General features: G+C 40.2%; 1 protein-coding gene across 1 annotated transcript in view; it reads right to left on the bottom strand.

Annotated features, from left to right (window-relative positions):
- Positions 1 to 22,490, bottom strand: part of TENM1 (teneurin transmembrane protein 1) — a 388,806-nt gene that overhangs the window by 181,599 nt on the left and 184,717 nt on the right. The window contains exons 6-10 of the mRNA XM_077825959.1: positions 18,395 to 18,547; positions 11,871 to 12,070; positions 10,175 to 10,385; positions 3,993 to 4,094; positions 2,454 to 2,648 (exon numbers count right to left, since the gene is read on the bottom strand). Of these exons, the coding sequence (XP_077682085.1) occupies positions 2,454 to 2,648; positions 3,993 to 4,094; positions 10,175 to 10,385; positions 11,871 to 12,070; positions 18,395 to 18,547 (861 nt within the window). The remainder of the gene's footprint in view (positions 1 to 2,453; positions 2,649 to 3,992; positions 4,095 to 10,174; positions 10,386 to 11,870; positions 12,071 to 18,394; positions 18,548 to 22,490) is intronic.

Below are 22,490 nucleotides of genomic sequence, written 5' to 3'. Positions count from 1 at the left end.
TTTCATCTGTGTACTTAGTCAAAAGTAGTTTGTATCTAAAAGCTGTATACTAGTGGAAACAAAGTAGCTTAATAATAATGGAGCCATTGAAAATCATCAATCAGGATGAACAGAAAGAATGGTCTTGTTTCCCAAAGTTATGCCCAGGGAAAGATTTACATTGTGGTTGATGAGGTCTCTCAGAAATGCCAACAGTATCAGGCAACTGACTTTTGGTTTCTGTTCTATATGATGGTAGAAACAGGTGAATGCTACAACCAGCAGAAGTTGATCCACCTGTTATTAGAAGCATAGCTTCTTTCTTTTTATTTCAGCAATGTTTTAAGTGATTTCATTTTAGCACCTTGAAAATATACACTTTGTTTTTGTATTTCACTCAGTCACTACTAACTTAAAAAGAATGGCATAAGATTGCCTAATTAAAAAACACACGTTAGCCTCTGGCAAATGGAAGCACTTAGATGGCCTCTTGGTTTTATATAGTCAGTGTGTTCTTTGTAGAACAGTCTAGGTGACAGAATGAAGAAACAGCCTACACCTGTATCTATTGATTACACTAAAAAACATCTGCTTTTATATTTTGCTTTGTAACCTTCTGGGTTCCTCTCTTAGCCACAGACTGATAAGGAAAAGACTATAAATTAGATGGGAGTTGGAGGCCGTTTATTTCCTATGCATAATAGGACTGGGGTCAGAGGCAGCTAAAGGACAGCCAAAAAAACAAAGCATGATTTCACAATGACATTTGGCCTCCCACATCCCTTTGTTAAAAGAGCATTTGATAGTCATGTGGGGTTGGGAGGCGGAGGAGGGAAAGAGCCAATCAGGATGCTCTGGGAATCAGCCCCGGGGAGTGGTAGCTAGCTGAACCTATCTCTGGTTTCCCTAGAGAGGGGATCAGAGCTCCTCCTGCAAAGAAAGAGCAGGAAGATCAAAACCCTCTGGGGAAGGAGGGTGTGACAGGCTGGCTGGCACATTAAGGCAAGTCAGGCTCAGCCTTTCTTGTGACCAAGCAGTTAGCCCCCAGCTGATGGTGATATGACAACTTAATGATAATTAGTGACATCAGCTGTGAAAAGGTTAGGAAAAGACTATACAAACAGAATGGAGAACTCAGTTTGGGAGAGAGATTGCAGAACTAGGGCCTACAAGGACCAGGGGGATCCCTAGAGGAAGCTGCCAGAGACCCTGGGGAAGCAAAGCAGTGAGGGAAAACCTGCTAAGACAAGAAGCAACAAAGGGAGAATTCTGAAGGAGCAGGTTGGGCTACTGTGGGGGGAGGCCCTGAGACAGGATCAGTAAAAGTTCTTCCGTGGAGCTCGAGACGGTTGAAGACTTATAAGTTCAGCAAAGAATTGAGAAACAAGAGGCCTGAGAACCAAAGAGAGGCTGTGTTGAGCACAGGCTGTGGGAAGCAGCACAAGGTGAGCTTGGATTTTCTTACCAACCCCTGAGCCCAAATGCAGGAGCAGATTAGGCTCTGGGGAAGGAGGCCCTGACAGAGAGCCAGTAAGGATCCTTCAGCAAGCAACAGAGGAGTAACTCTGCAGGAGCAAGTTAGGCTTTTGGAGGGAGGGCCAGTAAGAACTCATCAGTGGAACCTGAGATGGGCAGAAGAATTATTGCTTGGACTTTCAGTTGGACCTTTTGTTACCGCAAAGGGGGACTGAACTTTATGTGACATGGCCAGAGGACTCAGCCACCGAAAACCTATCGAGAGGCAGATGGCCAGCAGAAGGCCAGAGAAGGCCAGAGAAAACCCTTTGCAGCATCCACCCCTGACAGAAGGGGTGCGACAGGTGGCGAGTGCACTACGTTGGAGAGGGAAACAGTTTGCCTGGCTGCAGAAATATTGGGAGAAGTACAGGCAGGTAACCCTCACTCAGGCATACAGAATATTCCTTTTCACAAGAATAAGAACCCATTTTTGCTGAGACATTTCCCAGCCAGGGTAGAAAGGAGCCAGAGCCTGCTAAGGAGAGACCTTCAACCTGGCAACCAAGAGTGAGCTGATACTCCAGGGAAAGAGAAAGTCTCAGCTGCTTGAAATCTATCAGAGAACTGTACTCCTGGGTTGTAGAGAACAAACTGAGTTGGCAGAGGATTGTCCCTGCAATAATAATTAGATGGCGTGAAAAACAATATTCAATAGTTGTTGTTATTCAACAGCCAGGTGAACTGTTATTTTTTGTAACTTGAGCCCCCAACATAAAAACGTTTTCTGTGTCCCTTGACAAATGAGAAGTAGATGCCTAAATCCCATGGACTTCAAATAGAATTTGGAAGCCTAACATGCTTCCCATGACCCGGTGAAGTTACCTACCAGGAAGCATCCTACTATTTCTCAAGAGTAATTAAAATCGACATGGTTTCCTAAGGATTTAAATGCCAAAGATGGCATCAATTTAAACAAAACACACTAAAACGGTAGAAATAAGAGAAATAGCACAAACCTTCCTCACAAATTTCTCCTTTGTATCCTGGGACACAAATACATACTCCCATGATGCAAGTACCATGGCCAAAGCAGGTTGGATCAATACATTGTTCTTCCGGAACATCACACTCTGGGCCTTTCCATCCATTGCGACATACACAGTGACCTTTCTCATATTCTCCATTTCCATTGCACAGTATTGGGCATGAGTCTGAAGAAGGCAAAGAATTAGATTTCCGAGATACATGTAAATTCTTAAGGGTATTAACATTTATTGCATTTATCATTCTTTAATTACAGTATTGCATTTACTGGCAATGTGATTTTAGTTCTTGCAAAAGGGGCCAGACTGAAAGCTTTGGAATATGAATTATTTTTTATCAACAAACATGTTCCGCTACAGTGCCAGTGTCACCATTCTGCTCCACTAATGTACCTTAACTCACCTAAAATGGGCAGCTCTAGAGATAAAGAATATGGACCATAGGTCAGTCTCTCTGCCCACCTTTTGATCTCTTTAGTGAGACTTCCCACAATGATGCTTCTTAGTGCTAACTGTGGGGATGGTTTTTGTGATGTTAATACCTGTTAACTGTGAACTAAGACACAACCCACTTATTTTCTTTATGCCACTGAACAACTTTAAGATTATTGTAGTTTTGGTCACTACTGATTCATATGTAAAACAGAAACCTGGAGGTGAAAAGTTCTATAACCAATCTCTGAGCCAAAGTATAATGTTGAGGTAAAATTGATCTTAGATTTGAGAGAAGAGTAGAATAGATTTGAGAACCTCCATATACACAGATATTCAGAAGACTGTACCTACCAATTATTACAGCCATTTATATGAAATACCAGTGCATCTTGAATTCACTCTTGATCTTTACAGTGAATCGGAATTATTTCCTTCTTTATCTCTGACACCTTAAAATATCAGGAAAGTGATAGTTTTGATTTTGGAAAAAAAAAAAACTTCCCTCTTTTGAATTTCTGTCATTCCCGATCCTCAGTCTTAGGGCATAGAACAGGCGGTTTTACTTCTATTGCTTTTCTAACAAGACATTTTTGTTAGTAATTTTTTTAAAAAATCATAAACTAAATACTAAATATACCTCTTTTTGGATTTTAAAATTACAGAATGGTGAGAGGGAGAGATAGGAGAAACTGTGGATTGCTAAGGGGAAAAAGAAACTTTCACCTGTGGGTTGCTGGTTCAAATCCACGTTAGTAGTAACTAAAAGTTATTAGTATCTGATAGCTGGTTTGTGGCCTATGTGAATGGGTTTTTGATAGTTTTATTCCAGTTTGCAGAGGAAAGATGGCTACGTGACAAAACTATCTCTGGCCTTAATTAGCACCCCCTTGGCCAAAGACTGAATGGGCAGAAGCTACCCTAAGCATCACCTGAAGGGGCCATCCAGCTGAGGGTTAAAGGCACATTAGCAAGTCTTTAGTCTCTGGACCATCAGTCTGACATTCTTCACAAGCACTAGATTCATATTAAAAATCATGCTCATCATCTTGTATTTTAACTCAGTTAATAGGAGATTACCTCTTGCACAGTCAGGCCCGAGGAATCCTGGGAAACAGTGGCAGTGACCTGAGATACACTCTCCATTTCCATTGCAATTAGTGGAGCAGCCATCCATGATTTCTACTTATAAAGAAAATTGTAAGCAATAAAAGGAATGAACTGACTTCTGAAATGAGTGTCAGCTACAACACAATCATCTGCAATACATTTCTCAAGATCCAAACAAGGTGCTGAGACAAACTGTTCATTTTCATTCGTAGGCAGCATCAAGCAAAGTTTTTTTGTTCAAGCAACTTACAAATATTAGATTTGTCTTGACAGCTTAGATGTAACAAGTAATATTTAATTTGTAATATGCTACAATGGAAAGCTTTTAAAGTAAGTGTTTGTGTTAAATTCACCACCATTAAAAGCCTTAGAAGAATTTAAGTAATTTTTGAGAAATTTTCAGTTTACTTTAAATGCTTTCTCTTTTTTTCCCATTAATTTAAGTCTGTTTACAGAAGAAAGGCATTGGGCAAGTTCATTTAAGACTATAGTTAACTATTTTTGGAGAAAAGGGTTCCCACTTTTATAAAAAGGGATGAATAAAGTGTAGTTTAATGTAGGTTAGTAATCTGATTGGCAAGATGTGATGTGATTAAGTTCACTTCAGTAAATCAGTGCTGAGGTTCAGGTCTCCAGAAGTAAATCTCTTTAAATCTTATGCTAAACTTGGAGATCATTCCAACTTCCAGCTCTGGAGAAGAAACCATTATAGATTACAGGTCCTTAAACCTGCATCTATACAATTGTTAATAGTTCTTTATCTAAATTCACATTTCCCATAGTCTTTCAATGTGTACAGTAGCTTAGATCAATACAATAGCTATCTATCAAGACCATGCAGCCACACAAATGTAAGGCTTCAATTATGTTAGCTCTCACAAAACAAGCAGGGTGGAACCAGGTCAGTCCTGGGATGCAAGACTCATAGAGAACATGCAGCTGTTGCAGAGAGTGCCAGGTGGCCCCCAAACTGGTGTAATTTGAGTAAAGGAGCAGAGCCTAGCAGAAAGACTTTTGGGTAGTGCTCGACATTAATAGTAGAAGAGGAAAGAAGCATTTGACTTCACAACAAGAAGGACTTCTGAAGATGGGGAGTAGGACCTGGGACATCCTTTTGCATGAAAAAGATCTTTTGTGAGAAGTAGAGTATCTGCCCACCATCGCTGGGACAGGAAGGAGAGCCTTACCTCAGGGAAGAGGCTCAAATGTTTGGAATATTTGGAAATGTTTCAATACCCTTTTGAAATTCATCCTTAACTAGTCAAAATAAGTGATGTAACTGCATACATAACTGACATAAGCATCTTTATTTATTTATTGCTTATGGTAACTTGGTTTGATTTATGTTGGCTCTTGCTGATTACTGTGTTTTGATTTGGGCTGAATCACCCAATGAGCTTACACCATGTGGATGGATATTCACTGGCACGCACACAGCTGCCCATATCCTACATACAGCTGTCTGTTCTAAGGTAAAAAACCCAGTGTCGTCGAGGTTAAAACTTTCTTCACAGATAGAATCACTGTTTGTTAGTAGAAAGAAAAGGAGTACTTGAGGCACATTAGAGACTAACAAATTTATTTGAGCATAAGCTTTCGTGAGCTACAGCTCACTTCATCGGATGCATCAAATAAATTTGTTAGTCTCCAAGGTGCCACAAGTACTCCTTTTCTTTTTGCGAATACAGACTAACGTGGCTGCTACTCTGAAACCTGTTTGTTAATAACACTTCTTTCTATACTCCCTATCTACCTGACTATCTTCTTAGTCTTCCAGAGTCAGATAATGGTGACAGTCCCTACATCAACTTTTAAAAAATTAATTTAAATGTTAAGTTATATAAAATATTTTCGAAAGCTAATTCCCCTGGACTCCACTCCTCTGCAGCATAACAAGTAGGGTCTAGGCCTTTATGCAGCCTATAAGGCTGCTTTTAGAAGTGTCATATTTAAATTGACAGTAGGCTTTATTGGTTCAGTAAAAGGAAAAGCCCTGCAGGAGTACAACTCTGGCAAAAGTTTTAGGCTGGCCTACATTTAAAAGTGAGGCTGAGATAGCTACACTGACATAGCTACCATGATTAAGAGAGGTGGTGTTCCTACACCGATGGAAAAAACCCTTCTGTCAGTATAGGCTGCATAGCCTACGTCTACTCTACAGGGTTTTGCCAGCTTTGCTACACCAGTGTAGTCTCCATAGTGCTAGTAAATTTAGTTTAGTACATGAATAAAAATAAGCCAGATTTTACTGACTCTTGACAACTATTCTGTTAGCACTGCCTAGGAAGACCCTACTGCTATCTTGAAGGAGACAGTAACAGATACCAGAGATGGGTCCAACATGCAAAGCTGGGATCAGGATCCAAACTTTTCCCAGGTTGGGAGTGTGTGAATTTGGGCTTTTTGATTCATTCCTTTGTAGGGACAGGGACTAGCTTTGAATCCAGATCCAAACTTGAGGAAAGTTTCAGGGAAGACGGTTTCTGATTAATAAACATTTCTAAAAGATGATAGATGCTGCCAACTTCACTGGACACCATAGCAGTTGAGGCACAAGCAACTGTGCACGGAGAAGTGAAGGAGCAAAAAGGTACATAGATGGCCAAAAATGTGAAATGACGAAAATTCTTTTCAGTTCAAATAGGCCAGCAGCAGACTCTCCCTCCACACACTTACTTGGAAAAATACAACTGGGTAATCTTCATTTGCATCCTCTTTGAGCAACTTCTTTCCAGAATCACATTGCTCATCTGATACACAATCTGGAAACTGTTGCTGCTTACAAGTTCTTATTAGTTTATAAAAAGAACAGGAGTACTTGTGGACCTTAGAGACTAACCAATTTATTTGAGCATTAGCTTTCGTGAGCTACAGCTCACTTCATCGGATGCAGTAGCTCATGAAACCTTATGCTCAAATAAATTGGTTAGTCTCTAAGGTGCCACAAGTACTCCTTTTCTTTTTGCGAATACAGACTTACACGGCTGCTACTCTGAAACCTGTTAGTTTATAGTAGCTCAGTTTGCTCTTTTACCAAATTCTTCAGGAAAGTAAGGAGAGTTTGCCACCTGATGTGATGTTTTTTCAATAGTCTGAGTCCAAAGCATCTAACTCCTCAATAGTAGCAAAAAGTAAGTCATATTTCTAAATTTCTTCTTCCTGTTTTCTCAGTGAAAAGGCTATACTACTGTGAGGAAGTATGTTAGTACTGTTTCAGACACCTCTGTGCAATTACTCCTGTTTGGTGTGATATGCAGAGATGCTAAATCTCAAGAGATCAGGCACACAGAAGAACATATGTTGGCGAAGAGTCAAAATGACTTTTGTAAAGGGAAATCATTCCTCACCAAGCTATTAGCATTCTTTGAGGGTGTCAACAAACACGTGGACAAGGGTGATCCAGTTGATACAGTGTTCTTGGACTTTTGGAAAGGCTTTGACAAGGTCCCTTACCAAAGACTCTTAAGCATAATAGACAGTCATGGAATAAGAGGAAAGGTCCTGTCATGGATCAGTAACTGTCTACAAGGTATGAAACAAAGTGCAAGAACAAACGGGCAGTTTTCACAGTGGAGAGAGGTAAATAGTGGGGTTCCCCAAGGATCTGTACTGGGACCAGTGCTGTCCAACATATTCATAAATGATCTGGAAAAAGGGGTATACAGTGAGGTGGCAAAGTTTGCAGATGATACAAAATTACTCAGGATAGCTAAGTTCAAAGCTGACTGTGAAGAGTCACAAAGGGATTTCACAAAACTGAGTGACTGGGCAAGAAAATGGCAGATGAAATTCAGTGTTGATAAATGCAAAGTCATGCACATTGGAAAACATAATCTCAATTATACGTACAGAATGATAGGGGTCTAAATTAGCTGTTACTACTCAAGAAAGAGCTCGTGGAATCATTGTGAATAGTTCTCAGAAAATATCTGCTCAATGTGCAGCAGCAGTTAGCAACCATTAGGAAAGGGATAGATAATAAGACAGAAAGTATCACAATGCTACTATATAAATCTATGGTATACCCACATCTTGAATACTGTGTGCAGTTGTTGCCCCATCTCAGAAAGGATATATTACAATTGGAAATAGTACAGAGAAGGGCAACAAAAATGATTAACGGTATGGAATAGGTTCCATATAAAGAGAGATTAAAATGACTGGAACTCTTCATCTTAGAAAAGAGACAACTAAGGGAGGGGGGATACAATGGAGGTCTATAAAATCATGAATAGTTGGAGAAAATGAATAAAGAAGTGTTATTTACCCTTTCACATAGCACAAGAACCAGGGGTCACCCAATGAAATTAATAGGCAGCAGGTTTAAAACAAACATGAACTACTTCTTCACACAACGCAGTCAACCTGTGGAACTCATTGTCAGAGGATGTTGTGAAGGCGGTTTAAAAAAGAATTAACTAAGTTCCTGAAGGATAGGCCCATCAATAGCTATTAGCCAAGATGGTCAGGGACACAATGCCATGCTCTGCGTGTCCCTAAACCTCTGACTGCCAGAAGCTGGGACTGGATGACAGCAGATGGCTGACCTGATAAATTGCCCTGTTGTGCTCATTTCCTGCGAAACATGGGGCACCGGCCACTGTTGGAAGACAGGACACTAGTCTAGATGGGCCAATGGCACGACTCAGTATGGACATTCTTATGTTCTTAGATGTTCTCATTAGACTTTGGTGGAAATCCCTAAGTGCCATGGGTAAAGCCTATGACATTTCAGTGTGGAGGCAAACTTTATCTTTAGCCTTCCTTGGGATGGAAAAATGCAAAGGAAACTCTTCCAATGCTAAATCACAGGCTAACACACACAAGGGATTAAATAATCATGTCTCTTTTGCTTGTAAGAGGCTCACTTTCCACTCTAAACACAGCAAATTTTGTCTTCTTTCAGACTAAATTCACCTTTACAATTCCTTGTTGCCTTTCTAATTACTTTGAGTGAAGTCCTTGATAATCTGTGTGTTTGAATGGCACTCTCCACTGGCCCATACATTAAGGTCTTTAGCATCAAGTAAAAATAGAACATAATTGTTATAGAGAGCAGATGGGATGTCCATTACTGGTAAAGACATCTTGCTAAACATATGGTTGAACAGGTTAACTAAAGGGCAAAGGGGTTAAAGTCTTATAGCAAACCAAAACTGCTGGAAATACTGAAGTACTGTACCTTAAATTAAACTTTTATGAGTAACAAACCCTATTTGTGAGAACCGCTCACCAACAATATCTAAAGTTAGTAAAATAATCTCCCCACCTTTAATTAATTAAAAAAGACTAACTGCAGGTAGATTCACCAAAAGGACAACACAGAGCATCTTCAGATAGTTGCCTACTGCAGGTAGATATTTGTGTACCAAAGAGTGGCACTGCATGGCTGGCAAAAAAGGTGCAAAAACTGTTTTATGTTTTTGTTACTGAGCAAATCTTGTACTTTTTGAACCTTTTTAATTAGCTGAATAACAACAGTACATAGTATCTCTAACAGAAAGCGGTTCAGGTTTTTAAACTATTAAAACACTGTGCTTTCTCTTTACTCTCCTTTATTTCTAATAACCATTCACAATTAGCATTCTTTTTTCTATTGCTTTTTTCTATTTAGCAAACACTTCCTGCAGCCCACCTCCCTGCCTTCTTATGTTTTCAATGGAACCAAGCCAAATGGCTTCCTCTGGTTCTTTGTTATGTACCCACCCCATCCTTATCAATAATGTCAGCACATGGGTGGGCAGTTTCCTAATTAACTATTGCCTACTAGAGAGGAAGAAGAAGAACATACAACAGGTTTTTTTTTTTAAGGTGGGTGGGCGCCACATACACAGGGAGCACACTTCCTCTGTAATTTCTTGCAATAGATTAAAACACCTAGAAAATACATAGACATTCAACACTAGTAACTAATGATTTTAAGGTATACCAAAGGTTTAGGTTTCATTAATTCATAATGTCCATTTTTAACGAGAGGCATGATTCTCCTCTTACCCCGGTGTAAAGGAGAAGCAAATACACTGAAGTCAAGGTAATCAAAACAAAGTAAAATCTGTTGAAATCAGATTGGAAATCAGGCTCAATAATTCCTTTTCAAATGCAGCTTTTTAACATAACAACCAGAATAGGAATGGCAGGGTAACTGTTCTTACCAATTGCTGTAGTTAATAAAAATACTTGCTCCATTTTCTTTCCGTCATTGTAAAATGCCATGTGCCAAGCTCCTTGATCCATATATTCAATGAAACCTGTCTCTTGCAGGGATGTTAAGATCAAATTCCTAGGAGCGTGCTGAGACTCCTCTGAGTTCCTTGCTTCCTGTTTAATTAACTGTTTTCCATCCATCAGTTTTACAAAATCAAACTGAAATAATAATGGCAAAAATTATCCAGCTAGAGAATTTTTATAGTATTTTAAACCAGACAAATCTACTGTGAATGTCTCAGTCAGATAGGGTTACTTTCAAAGGGACTGCTTGATTAAGTGTTCACTAATGTGAGTAGGGGTTGCACAACCTACTCTGTTAAGATTCCATTCTAAATAGAAGGTGTTATTAGAGATAAATCCTGATCTCTGTTATAGCAGTGTAAATCCAGACTCTCTCAATTGAAGCCAATACATTAACTCCAGAATTACACCTGTGTAATGGGGTAGAGCTGACATTTTCAAACTTTATTGCTTAAGTTAGGCACCTGTATGATTTAGGAACCAAAATATGGATTTTGAAGCCTAACTTTTGGCACCCAGGTGTGAAAATAGTTGGCCTTTAAAAATACCAAATATCTAGATGTCTCTATATTTCGCTTTCTTTGTAGTTAGTTTTGTTAATACACATGAAATCTATCTCTTGCTATAGAAAAATTGGTAACATTCATTGGAGTAGCCATTGACAGCTTTAGGACCAGATCCAGTTGACTTCAACGGGTGCTGGTCAGGCCTTCAGTACATCTGAAAAGATGAAAACCTTCTAAAAATTCCCGTTTAATAGAAATATAAAATAGTTTAAATATTTGTAGGTATTCAGAGGCCTGATTTTCAGTCACAACTCCAGTTAAAGACAATCAGCGTTGTGGGTGTTCAGCACCTCAGATCAAATCCCTTAATTATCTACTAACAACATTTAATTTAAGGAAATGCTAGCATTAAATATATTTGGACATAAAATACATGTATTTGAAATATGTCCCATAAACTGTAATCCTGCTACATCATAGATGAAATATGATTTAATTATACTTCAGAAATGTTAACTGAATATTCCAAATATATTAATACTACATAATATTTCAGTATGAACAGTGATGAATCAAGTTCTGCCGGTGTGGCGAGATTTCCTCTTGCAAAGTCCTAGCTAACAGTAAACATTTAGAAATAATATTATTATTAGAAGTTAGAATACCTTTTTGCCTTGTCTTTTTTACATTAACCACATGAGCAGTTTGCTTTGTTGGATGTGCAGAAGGAAGATAACTAAATACTAGGAGCTCAACTTTGAACAAGATTGAAGCTATATAGATTTTACTTAACATATAGGCACAGCGTCATACTGCCCCAGTGGTGGATCAAGGAGGTGTTTTACAGTATGTCCTTCTCTCTGCTGGTTGGTGCAGAGGGAGAACAGGATTATGTCCCCACCCCACTTACTTTAGGGTGATAAGCACTGCTAACACCCCTACATTGTTCTTTTGCTTAGAAGAGTAAGTGTGGCTGAAGAGAGGAAGGATGGGGAAAAGGTTAATATTTACATCTCTCCCTTCCTCCTTTATAAAAGCATTGTAAATATTAATGCCGATACAGCTCTTTGAAAGTGTAAAGCACAATAGAATTGCTGGTATTATTATTAATTACCTGAGTATGAGTGGGGGGAATGTTTCTTCTACCGTAAATTCCCAGCAGAGAGTCCTTTGCAAGTGAAATGTTAAACTTCAGGTACATTGGGTGATGGATAGTAATCTGAAAACGCCAGAATAAACCTGGTGGGATGGTCTGCATAACCTGTGCTCCAATGTCAACTTCTCCTGTGTCTATAGCCCGTCCTTTCTGAAACACTGATTTTCCAGAAACAAAAAAAAAAACAATCATTTGTCATATTCACAAAGAGTGAAAATAATAGGCTAGGTAGGTAATAATAGGTAATTATTAAGTATGTATTAATATGTTGGAAATTAGCTAATTATTATTCAGTTAATCCACAAATGAATTAATTTGCAAGATTTACAGCTACGCACTGTAGAGTACTTTTCTCCAGAAAACTTCAGTAGATTTTAATGATTGTAGAGGAGTCTCTATGTAACTGGGAAAAATGAATGTTCTTGCATACAGAAATTAGGCCCACAAACAAAACCCTTTCAGCTGAATATGCACTGACAGAACACACTTCGGGTATATCCCTCTGACAATTATTCCAGACCACAGCCTGGTAGGTACAATATAAGGTATTCAAATGGACAGTATTGGACAGTGAGTAGACTATCAGGACTGGTCAGTGAAAGCTGAAGTATAAATCAGGATCTCTTCTAATCACTAAATCACTATTCCTAACAAATTTACTATGATATTGCTAATCCAGTCTGAAAAATAAAGAAGAACATTGTTGTTGCTAAAGGTAATGGTTTGTAGTTGATGTATACAACATAGGAGGGCAGGAGGATAGAGACAAACAGTATATCTAAAGTGATGTTTGGCATCTTGTAATTATGCAGGCAATACGTTTTCAGACATCATAGTACATAACCTCTTGAATTGGTGAGCTGAAATATTAGGGGAAGAACAAAAGAGGCAATTTCAAACTGAGCATGAATTGACATGCTTTGTTGGCTTGTATCACTCTTTTATGTTCTTTTTAGCTTGCCAACAGTTAGCATCCTGACAGGTTGCAAAACCATGGACCCAATCCTGCAACCATCAAAGTGAACTGCAAAAATTGCAAAACTCACACATACGTCAGCAGAAGCAGAGAGGGTCCTACGTTATTAGAAGGATTTAACAGCATGGCATTGAACTCAGTAGCCCATTCCTTTTCTGTATCACCTCACCCAATAAAGCATCAACATGAGGGGAAAGGATGAACAACTAGAATGAAATAGGAATCTCACCCTTTATAATGCATATGGAATACTATAAATGGCTTCCTAAAAAAAGAAAACAGGACTAGTAAAACTGTGGCCAGCTATATCCAGAATACATTAATAGTATAAAGATCCTTGGTGAGATCATACATAGACTTTGACAAGTGTAGGCGGTACACAGCATTCTGAATGAACAGAGCCATAATCTGCTAGGCAGGGGAAATTCTCAGAGTGCTGGATCTACTGGCTTTATGGCTGCTCTGAGTCACCACAATGGGAAGTAGGATCTATTTGTGTAAGGAATGAATAACACATGTATACCCCCAAATGTAGAGCACCTATTCTTAGGGTACAGAATGAGTTCTCTAAGAATTCACAAGTAAATATGTTACTTTAAATTATAATGATTTCAAACTGGTTCTTCAACAATTTTTTTTTGGGGGTGAGGGGGAGTTCAGCCTAATTTTTGTTTCAGTTTCCTCTAGCAAACAAATTCTTGAATTTTGAGTTTTGAAAATGAACTCAAACTTTCTAGTGTGATCAGGAATCAAATGAGGAGAAAAACATATATAAGTCTCTCTTTGGCTATTGTATAATAAAAGAAGACTTCTCACCCATTTCAAGGACTTGAAAGATTATATCTTAATGTCTCTTTGCAAGCAGTTACCTTAGGCTAAGTAAAGCACTAAGGAACGTTTTGGTGATATTGATATGTGATCATTTAAAATGATTCAATTACAAGGTTTTAGAGCAATAACCATAAGGTCAAGGACACAATACTGTTTTGTAAGTTAATGGGATTGTTGGTCAGAGTTGATGGTCTTTAAAAAATATTGTAACTGCCTTACCTCTCCCCAAAGCCAAAATGCTTATTTCTTTGTTGCAGGTATACAGTATCATGGGTTTAAATATGTCCACAGGTTATGATTTAAGCACAGAAAATTTCTGATGTAACTAGATTTGGTTGAATTGTGTGTCAGTACTGACGGTCTTGAAACAATACATCTCAAAAGATCTCATTGTCTTTCAGCTGAAGAGGTCTTAGTTTAGATTACACATATATGGATCCTTTACAAAAATATATTATTACGGTTAGTTTTATATGACTATATATGAAAGAAATGCATGTCGGCATATACAGTGGCAACAAACGTGAAATAAAATACATTGTCTGTTAATGGTATTTAGTGGCAGTATCCATATCTTCAAAATATTACATTTCTCAGCTAATCATTACAGCACAAAATAGCTATTGTAGAATCCAACGCTTTCAAGTCTCATGCCTAAGGCTAAGATTTTGTCACAAATATTTTTAGTAAAGGTCCCGGACAGGTCACAGGCAAAAAAGAAAAATTAACGGAAGCTGTGACCTGTCTGTGACTTTGACTAAAAATATCCCTGACAGAATGGGGATCTGCGGATCCCCACACCACTTGAAGTGGGGCAGCTGCGCAGGGGCTAGGAGCCACCTGCAGCAGCTGGGGGCTGTGGGGTACCCCTGCCACCTACAGCTCTGGGGGTCCCCCGCTGCCTGTGGTAGCTATGGGGTTCCCCCACTTCCTGTATCAGCCAGGAGCTGCGGGGTACCCCCGCTGCCCGCAGCTCCAGGGGCTCACGGCGGCCAAGAACTTGGGGGTTCCTCTGTGGCCATGGTGGTGGTTAGCTGTGGGGTGCCTCCCCCGCCTGCAGGGGCCAAGAGCTGCAGGGTACCCTTGCCGCCCGCAGCTCCTGGGGCCCGGAGCTCAGGGGTTCCACCACCACTGGCAGCTCCAGGCGCTCCCAACGCCCACGGCAGCTGGGAGCTTGGGGGCTCCCCACCAGCCACAGCAGCTGGGAGCTCTGGGAGTTCCCTACCACCCGTGGCAGCCGGGAGCTGTGAGATTCCCCTCCACCCGCGGCGGCCAGAACTTCGGGGGATCCCCCACCACTGTAGCGGCCAGGACCCTGGGGGTTCTCCTGCCACCAGCAGCTCCCTGGGCCCCCACCACCTGGGAGTTCCCCTGCCACCCAGGGGTTCTCCCGCTGGCGCCGGCAGCTGGGAGGTATCCCGCAGCCCGCGGCAGCCGGGGGAGGGTCCCCCACCACCCACGGCGGCTTGGAGCTCCGGGTGGTGCCAGAGGCAGGGGGGATATCCCGCAGCTCCCTGCCCCAGCGGGCGGCGGGGTACTCTGCAGCTCCCGACCACCTCAGGCTGAAATCATGGAAGTCACTGATTCCGTTACTTCCATGACTAAATTGTAGCCTTACTCATGCCTGAAGAAAGCACATGTTTTCTTACTTATTGAATCATCATTACTACTTCACAGGAAGACATATAACCACTGATCTTTCAGCATTGTTTTCTAAGCTCTTTTGAACCAAGCAGGCATTCAATTGTAAGTAAGTATCTGAGTGTAAAGTATGCAGAAATTATTGTCTTAAGGTTTCTTGCTTCTTCTAGAAGTATGCACTGAAATAAACTTTCCAAATGTCAATGCTAGTTGCTGAATTTGTCCTGAGTGACATTTTTTTAACCTTAATATATTTTGTCTATGAAAAAAATGTATTCTTAAATTATTTTAATTTATTTATTAAATATTTTAGAGTTTCTGCAATAGCTGCGAAATTTTAGTGATTGGCTTTAATCCTTCACTGTTCCATAACAATAATAGCAAAAGATCGATTCTTAAATTGCAAGTCTCTTCTGTCTTCAAGAAAGTAAAAATCTGAACAGCAAGATGCCAATTATCACACGAAAGTACCCGTATGCTGATTATAATGGATTCCTGAGACAGACAATCTCCAAGTACCAGCATCAATCGAATGCCTGGGTTTTTAATCACATTGCTCCAAAGCAAAATGTTAAATTCTAGCCATAGGTCAGTGTGTTACAAAATGCCTCCTTAAAGAAGCCTGCTTTGCCAGTTTGCAAATTTGATTTTCATTAAAAGATTAATTAAAATATACGTTCTCAAAGGCTGGCAAACCATCTCACAATGTCACTCAGGGATGAGAAATTGTGAGATTGTAAATATCTGGCAGTTTTTAGCTATTCCTGTGAAATCTCTATAGGATTGAAGTCAACAGACAAAATACTACCCTTTTCTGCTGGAGGTGTGTGAGATTAAGGAGGACAAGCTCTGCTGCTCATACATCCGAACAACGGGAGGGAGGTATGGCAGCCTGGGATACTTTACCACTCTCTTACGAAGAAGGTTGTGTCTCTCTTGTTTATGCATGCTGCCACTCCCACTATACCTGCTTGCTGGCTGAGGCCCCGGCTGTGGCTCTTAATTTAGGACTTTGGTGTGCCAAACAGCCTGAAAGGGAGGTCCTCATTCTAGCAAACTCATGGGCACTAAGTAGAGAAGCTGTTATGCTGCTGAAGTGTAAGGGGCTGCCAACTTCCCGCTCCTCTCCCTAACACAAGCACAAGCAGGATTTGGCCCTGTATTGTGAATAAGGTGTCTGATGGCTATTTAAATAAAAGATGGGAAATGAAAGTGAGAAGTGGAAAATATTCAGACCAGAATGCACACCCATGAGTGCACAAAAGTTGTAGAGCTGGGCTCAAGGAGCCTTTTTCCATGTGTCTCCATGAATGTAGGGAATACTCCCCGTCAGTGCCCCACCCAAACAAGAAGCGGGGGAAGTGGTGGCAGAACAGTCTAAATCCACTCAGCACTGAGCTGTGGAGCTAGCTGATGCACCCTCCTGTGAAGCGGTGCAGATGCTGCACACTTCTAAGCTTTGCAGCTTCTGTGGAATAGTGTGTTCCACGATACTCAGAACAGTTATGACCTACCACAGAGAGGCCCCACACGTACATAAATCATCTCACACATCTAACTGATTGGTAATACTATAATTTAGCTTGTTTGCGTGGGGAACCCTTTCTATAAATCCCCTTTGAGAAGTCAAATGTTTCAGAAAAGCTTTTGTTAAATCTGAAGTATACCGATAAAGTGATTTAAGAAAGTCAAGTACAAGGTGTATGATGTAACTTGGCCCTTTCCCACATGGAATCAGGGCACAAATACAGTGCTGCAATTCACCATCAATCCATTCTGAAGAAAAGATGGAAATGACAATACTGTCACCTCCTCGTGTGTTACTGCAATTGCTTATTTTCTTCTATGATCTCTTTCTAGTTGGGCCACATTGATTTGTAAGCCTATTGTTCTGGAATGTAATATCCTTTTGTAAGGATTGCTGCAACAGTGGCCTATCTTGTTTCATATTTAGGAGACGGTGGCACTTATTCTATCTGTACAAAAGGCAGAGAATTCCCTATCATTGCGAGAGCATCTTTACACTGCCCTACGGTTTGGATTACAGGGGTGTGAATAGCAGCATGCATCAAAGTGCTGTACCCATAACTCTGCTGCATGGACACAGGTGTGAACTAAAAGGTTCCTAGTTCACCTTAATGTAGTTTTCTTCAAACAGGACTACATTAATGAAAACTAGGAACCTTTTGGCTCACACCGCAGCATTCACATGGGGAAAATTCAGTGCAGCCCTTTGGTGCACAGTGCTATTAACATCGCCGTAGCCCAAACTGTAGGACAGTGTAGACAAGACCTCAGTTTGATTCTGCCCTTCTTCCCCACCTAAAAGCTGGTCTTTGTCTTCATCTTGATTTCTTTTCTCCCAGTTTCCTTGATTTCTCCTCCTTCCCCTTCCCCTCTCTATTTCATTCTTCTGCTGTGCCACTATAATGAGAAGGAAATTTTATCTACCACCCATGGTCAAAAGAGCATAGAAATTCTATCCTTCCACATGAAGGGAGATGGGAGGGTGAGCAAGTGAGAGTGGAATCGTCACATTTTCTTTTCCTTTTCACTACCCAGACCGTGTTTTGGAGAAGAGAAAGATGTGGAAGCTTGGTCTTTTTCCCAGTGGACAGCTTGAATTTCTTTATTCTGCCTAAGACTGGTTTTGATGATCAAAACATTTGCATAGCAGCAAGTCCCTCAACCCCACACACTGGGGGTTGTTACCAACAGGGGACCTGCTCAGCTATGGGCACTGAAGGTCCCAAAGCTGGCTTTCATCGGATCACTGCTTTTGCAAAATGAAAGCCCATATTTTGTTCCATGGGCATCACTTTCTGCATAACCTTGTGCCGTCCATTGATTGTAGTGGGGCCCTGCTTGAACAAAAAAGTTACTGGCACAATATGACCCATTGATTGGTTTAAAGTTATAACAGAGGAGATTGACTTTTTTTAATTAAGGTTCAAATTGTGACAAATATGTAATCCGAACTGCATTAAAGTTTCAATACTCCCAGCCTCCTTCCCTGCCCTATACTCACACCTACCTTTCTTCTCTGATTTATCAGACACTTTCCCTCCGATTGGCGAGTAAGTGGTATCCATGGACTCCGTGGCCCTGTTTCCTTTGCTGACTCCGTTTTCATAGAGCTGCCCTTCTACAGGCTGCAATTGCCATGTTAAGCCAAATAGATGTACTGCTGTAAAAAAATGAAGACCAATTAATTTATTCCTAAATTACAGCACCCTTGATTGGACTAAGAAAGAATGCAGCAAACCTGTTTCTGCAAACATCAGGTACCATTTGTCTCTGTGTGGAAAAAAACGGAATTCCAACTTTCTAACTTTACTCTAAAACTAAATGTCTTCTTAATTTCCACATTTTCTTTTGGACACAGGCCAATGAGATAGGTGATGAATTTCTTCAGCAATTAATGGAAATGCTTGCAATAAAAAGGCTAATGGTTGTGTGAATATGGTACTCTCTGACAGGTGCTATCTGTTTCAACTGACCAAGAGCTCTCTCCTTTGCTGCATTAATATAGTGTCACAAAGTAAAGCTGTTCACCTTTTGCTGCCCAGTTCTGAGTGATATTCTTCCTGTTATGTTCCAAATAATTTTCAGCCAGTGTCTGCCTAATCATTGAACATGACCATGAGTGTGTGTGTACGCACCTCCCCGATTCCCACGCGTCCCACAAAAAGGTCAGGCACAATTAGTCCTGGAGCCAAAGGAGAGCAGGGACGTCTCCCTTCCTAATTCCCAGGAGGCACACCCCAAAGTGAGTGTGAAAAGGTGGGGGAGCACAGCCATAGTAGAATGGGACTGACCTACAGGGGAAACAAACTGTACCCCACAAAAGGGCAGTTAGCAGGCAAGCACCCTCTCTGTCACAGTCATTTCCATTGCTCCCCGTGGGATGGTGCACCCCTGGACTGTATATAAATGATACTGTCGATGTTTCTGATGTGATGGATGGGGGGAGGGATAGCTCAGTAGTTTGAGCATTGGCCTACTTAAACCCAGGGTTGTGAGTTCAATCCTTGAGGGGGCCAGTTAGGGATCTGGGCAAAAAAAAATTGGGGCTGGGTCCTGCTTTGAGCAGGGAGTCGGACTAGATGACCTCCTGAGGTCCCTTCCAACCCTGATATTCTATGTGACAAGTGATAAAGGAAATGTACTTAATATTCTTCTGTATCTATTAGGAAGCTACACAAATTAGATTTCACCTTGCCATAACTGCAGCTAACGTGAGAGAGACAGTGCTCTATGACTCATCAAGAAGATGAAAAGTGGGAAACATCCATAAACTTTGTTGAAAGGCAAGATTAACAATAATTATGTGGCCAGCAAGGCTACAAGAATACTGCACAGCTAATAAAATGTGAGGTACAGTAGTTTATACTAACTGCACAAGTATTATAAATCCCTGCACCATGCTTTTAAGACTCACCATCCATATATCCACAGCAAACATGATGCCCCAAATTCTCATTTCATTTCCCTGACAGGGCAAGAAAACTTATCTGATTTATGGGCTAGATTCTGATCTCAGTGTGTAATTGCGAAAATTATTCACTTCTCATTTACATTAACGTAAATTCAGAATAAGTTCATTGGCCTCAATGGACTTACTCTGGATTTATACTGGTATAACAGAGATCAGCATCTGGCTCTACATCTCAAAAATATGTAATCAGTATACATATCTATAGAATAATAATAATTTGCATCTTATGGTCTAGAAGACCTCATTGATACTAACCATACCCTGTGTTCTGGCCTTGGAATGTATTAACCCAACATGGTTCACTAGTACATACAATGGAAGCAGCAGGGATCACCATGTTTGCTGTACCTCTGTGTTTCTGTAGCATGCAGCATAATGGGGCCCTGATCCTACCAAGAGCTGTGGGTTCTATTATATATTAACGAAGAGTTGGCAATTAATTATAATAATATATACAAATAAATATGACGTGAGGTTCTGTAGCAGGTCTATATTCATGAATTGCATGTCCATGTTATACGCTGCTATATGGTATATGTCACAAGGCAGGGGGCTGAATGTGCAATGTATGTTTTTCCTTGTTCCACTTCTTTTTTAGATTGGCTGCATTATGCATTTTGTCAGCCATTCTCACCAATTAACCTAGTTTGCTTTGTCTTCCCTTCTGGCTGGGGAAGTACTATAGTTTCTGAAGTACGTGCCAAAGCTTGGCAAGCTAGCTGAACTGTTTGTATGTTTGACAGTCTGTTTCCTTCCTGAAAAATACTAACTGCATTATAGAGATGATGGCCTTTGCCAGCCTTGGACTCCTACTTGTAGCCTATGGGAAATTACATGTGATACCACTAGGTAGGTTTCACGTTGAACAATGTATAAGGCTGGATGTTTGAACAGAAAATAAGTTCTGGTTGAATTAAATTAAATGGCTTCTATCATTACAGAAACTGGTTATCTTGCAATCTTAAAATAAATTCAATTTTCATTATATTAACCATCAAGTTCGTGTATGTGAACTATAGCTCTTTGACAAATTACCTTCAAATCTAGGTACAGTATTACTCTGGTAATAACCAGATTACATACAGCACTGGAAGCCATTAAGTCTTGGAGAAGACTATTTCAGGAGCTCACTAAAGGAAGTAGCACATATTTATTTATCATTTTCATTAATATTTTTCATCACACTAATATTTTTCTTTTCTCAGTTAAATATAATTTCTACATTTCAGTTTGACCTATAAAAGAGGTGCAGTATGCATGATAAAAACTACATTTTATTTTAAATATACATAAATTTTACCAAATAGGAGTCAAGAAAGTTTGCTTTTAAATCTCTTTCAAAAATCTCTGGAAGACCATGAAGCTCCATGCAGAAAATGTGTACTTGATTTTATTAAAACACAGCAAAGGATGTTACCATTTGAAGCACTCTCCTTTCTCATTTGCCAGCACAATACTAGCTTCCTCTCTGCACATTCTCATTGCTGTTAATGCAAGCACCTTCTTGTGTTTCTCTCTTGCTCTCTGGAACAACCAGCCTGATTTCTCTGTCTCCTTGACTTTTTACCTTATTACAGATCTAATCTGAAAACATATCTTTTCTTGATGTACCCAAACTCCAATTTATCCAGTCCTCCACTATTATTTTATTATGTAGCTTTGTCACTGTATGACTACAGTCTGCCCTCAAAGACTTATACATAGCTCCTACAGAGGTGATTTGGAGGCAGGAAACACATTTGAGGTAAAAATGTGATCCTCTCTTTATCTAATGTTTTGGGGTACACCACAGATGCCAGATGTTAAAGTACAAATTGCAATTCTATTGCATTTATATATCACATGTTTAAGTCATTCTAAAATTTGAGATCCTCCTTGCAAAAGATAAATGTAAATATATTTTTTTACAATAATATGATATATGGTTAAATTAAAGACCTTGATCCAGATACTAAAAGTTTGACAGAGTTTACAGTCAGCAGAGCTGACGAGAGTGTAGGATGCTGTGTGGCAAAGGTGGATCTAAGCTTGCTTTCTACTCCCTCAATCCGGACCCAATTATGGCTGCTCGAAATGTTGTCAGCTGCATTTGGTCCCATAGGACTGCTGTGCTGGCTGACGATACAGTGGAGCACTGCACACTCTGCCTTGTCCCCAGCACGCCACCTACATGAAGCCAGGGAGCAGTGGCAATGCTGGCTCTCTGGCATCTCCATCACAGGGAATCCTTGGTTGCCCCTTTAGGGTAACTTTCTGGCTGTTTTGCACCAATGAGGTAACTCCAAACAGCCAGGGCCAAGGCTCTGGCTCTTCATCTGCAAATAAAGAATTGGAATGACCTATTTTGCTCAACTTTTAATCAAGAGGAAATTGACATTTCTAGATAAGTAACTCATGTCTTGTAAGTTTGCAGCATACTCAGGCAAAGACTCAGAAATATACAAAAGCGGGATTTTCAGATTTCATTTTATAAACTGGATTATTCCACACTTTCTCCTTATAAAGCCAATGATCTAATTTAATTTATTTGTATCTACCTTCTGTGTAAGCACAGCTTGTCAACTTTTGTGCTGCAAGTCTGGCAGTATATGAAACGTATAGTTTGGCTCAAATGCAAAATAGACTCAACAGC

This window comes from Eretmochelys imbricata, chromosome 9, assembly GCF_965152235.1.
Source record: "Eretmochelys imbricata isolate rEreImb1 chromosome 9, rEreImb1.hap1, whole genome shotgun sequence".
NCBI lineage: Eukaryota > Metazoa > Chordata > Testudines > Cheloniidae > Eretmochelys > Eretmochelys imbricata.
Note: the sequence above shows the minus strand (reverse complement) of the source record. Positions and strands in the feature narration are given on the sequence as shown.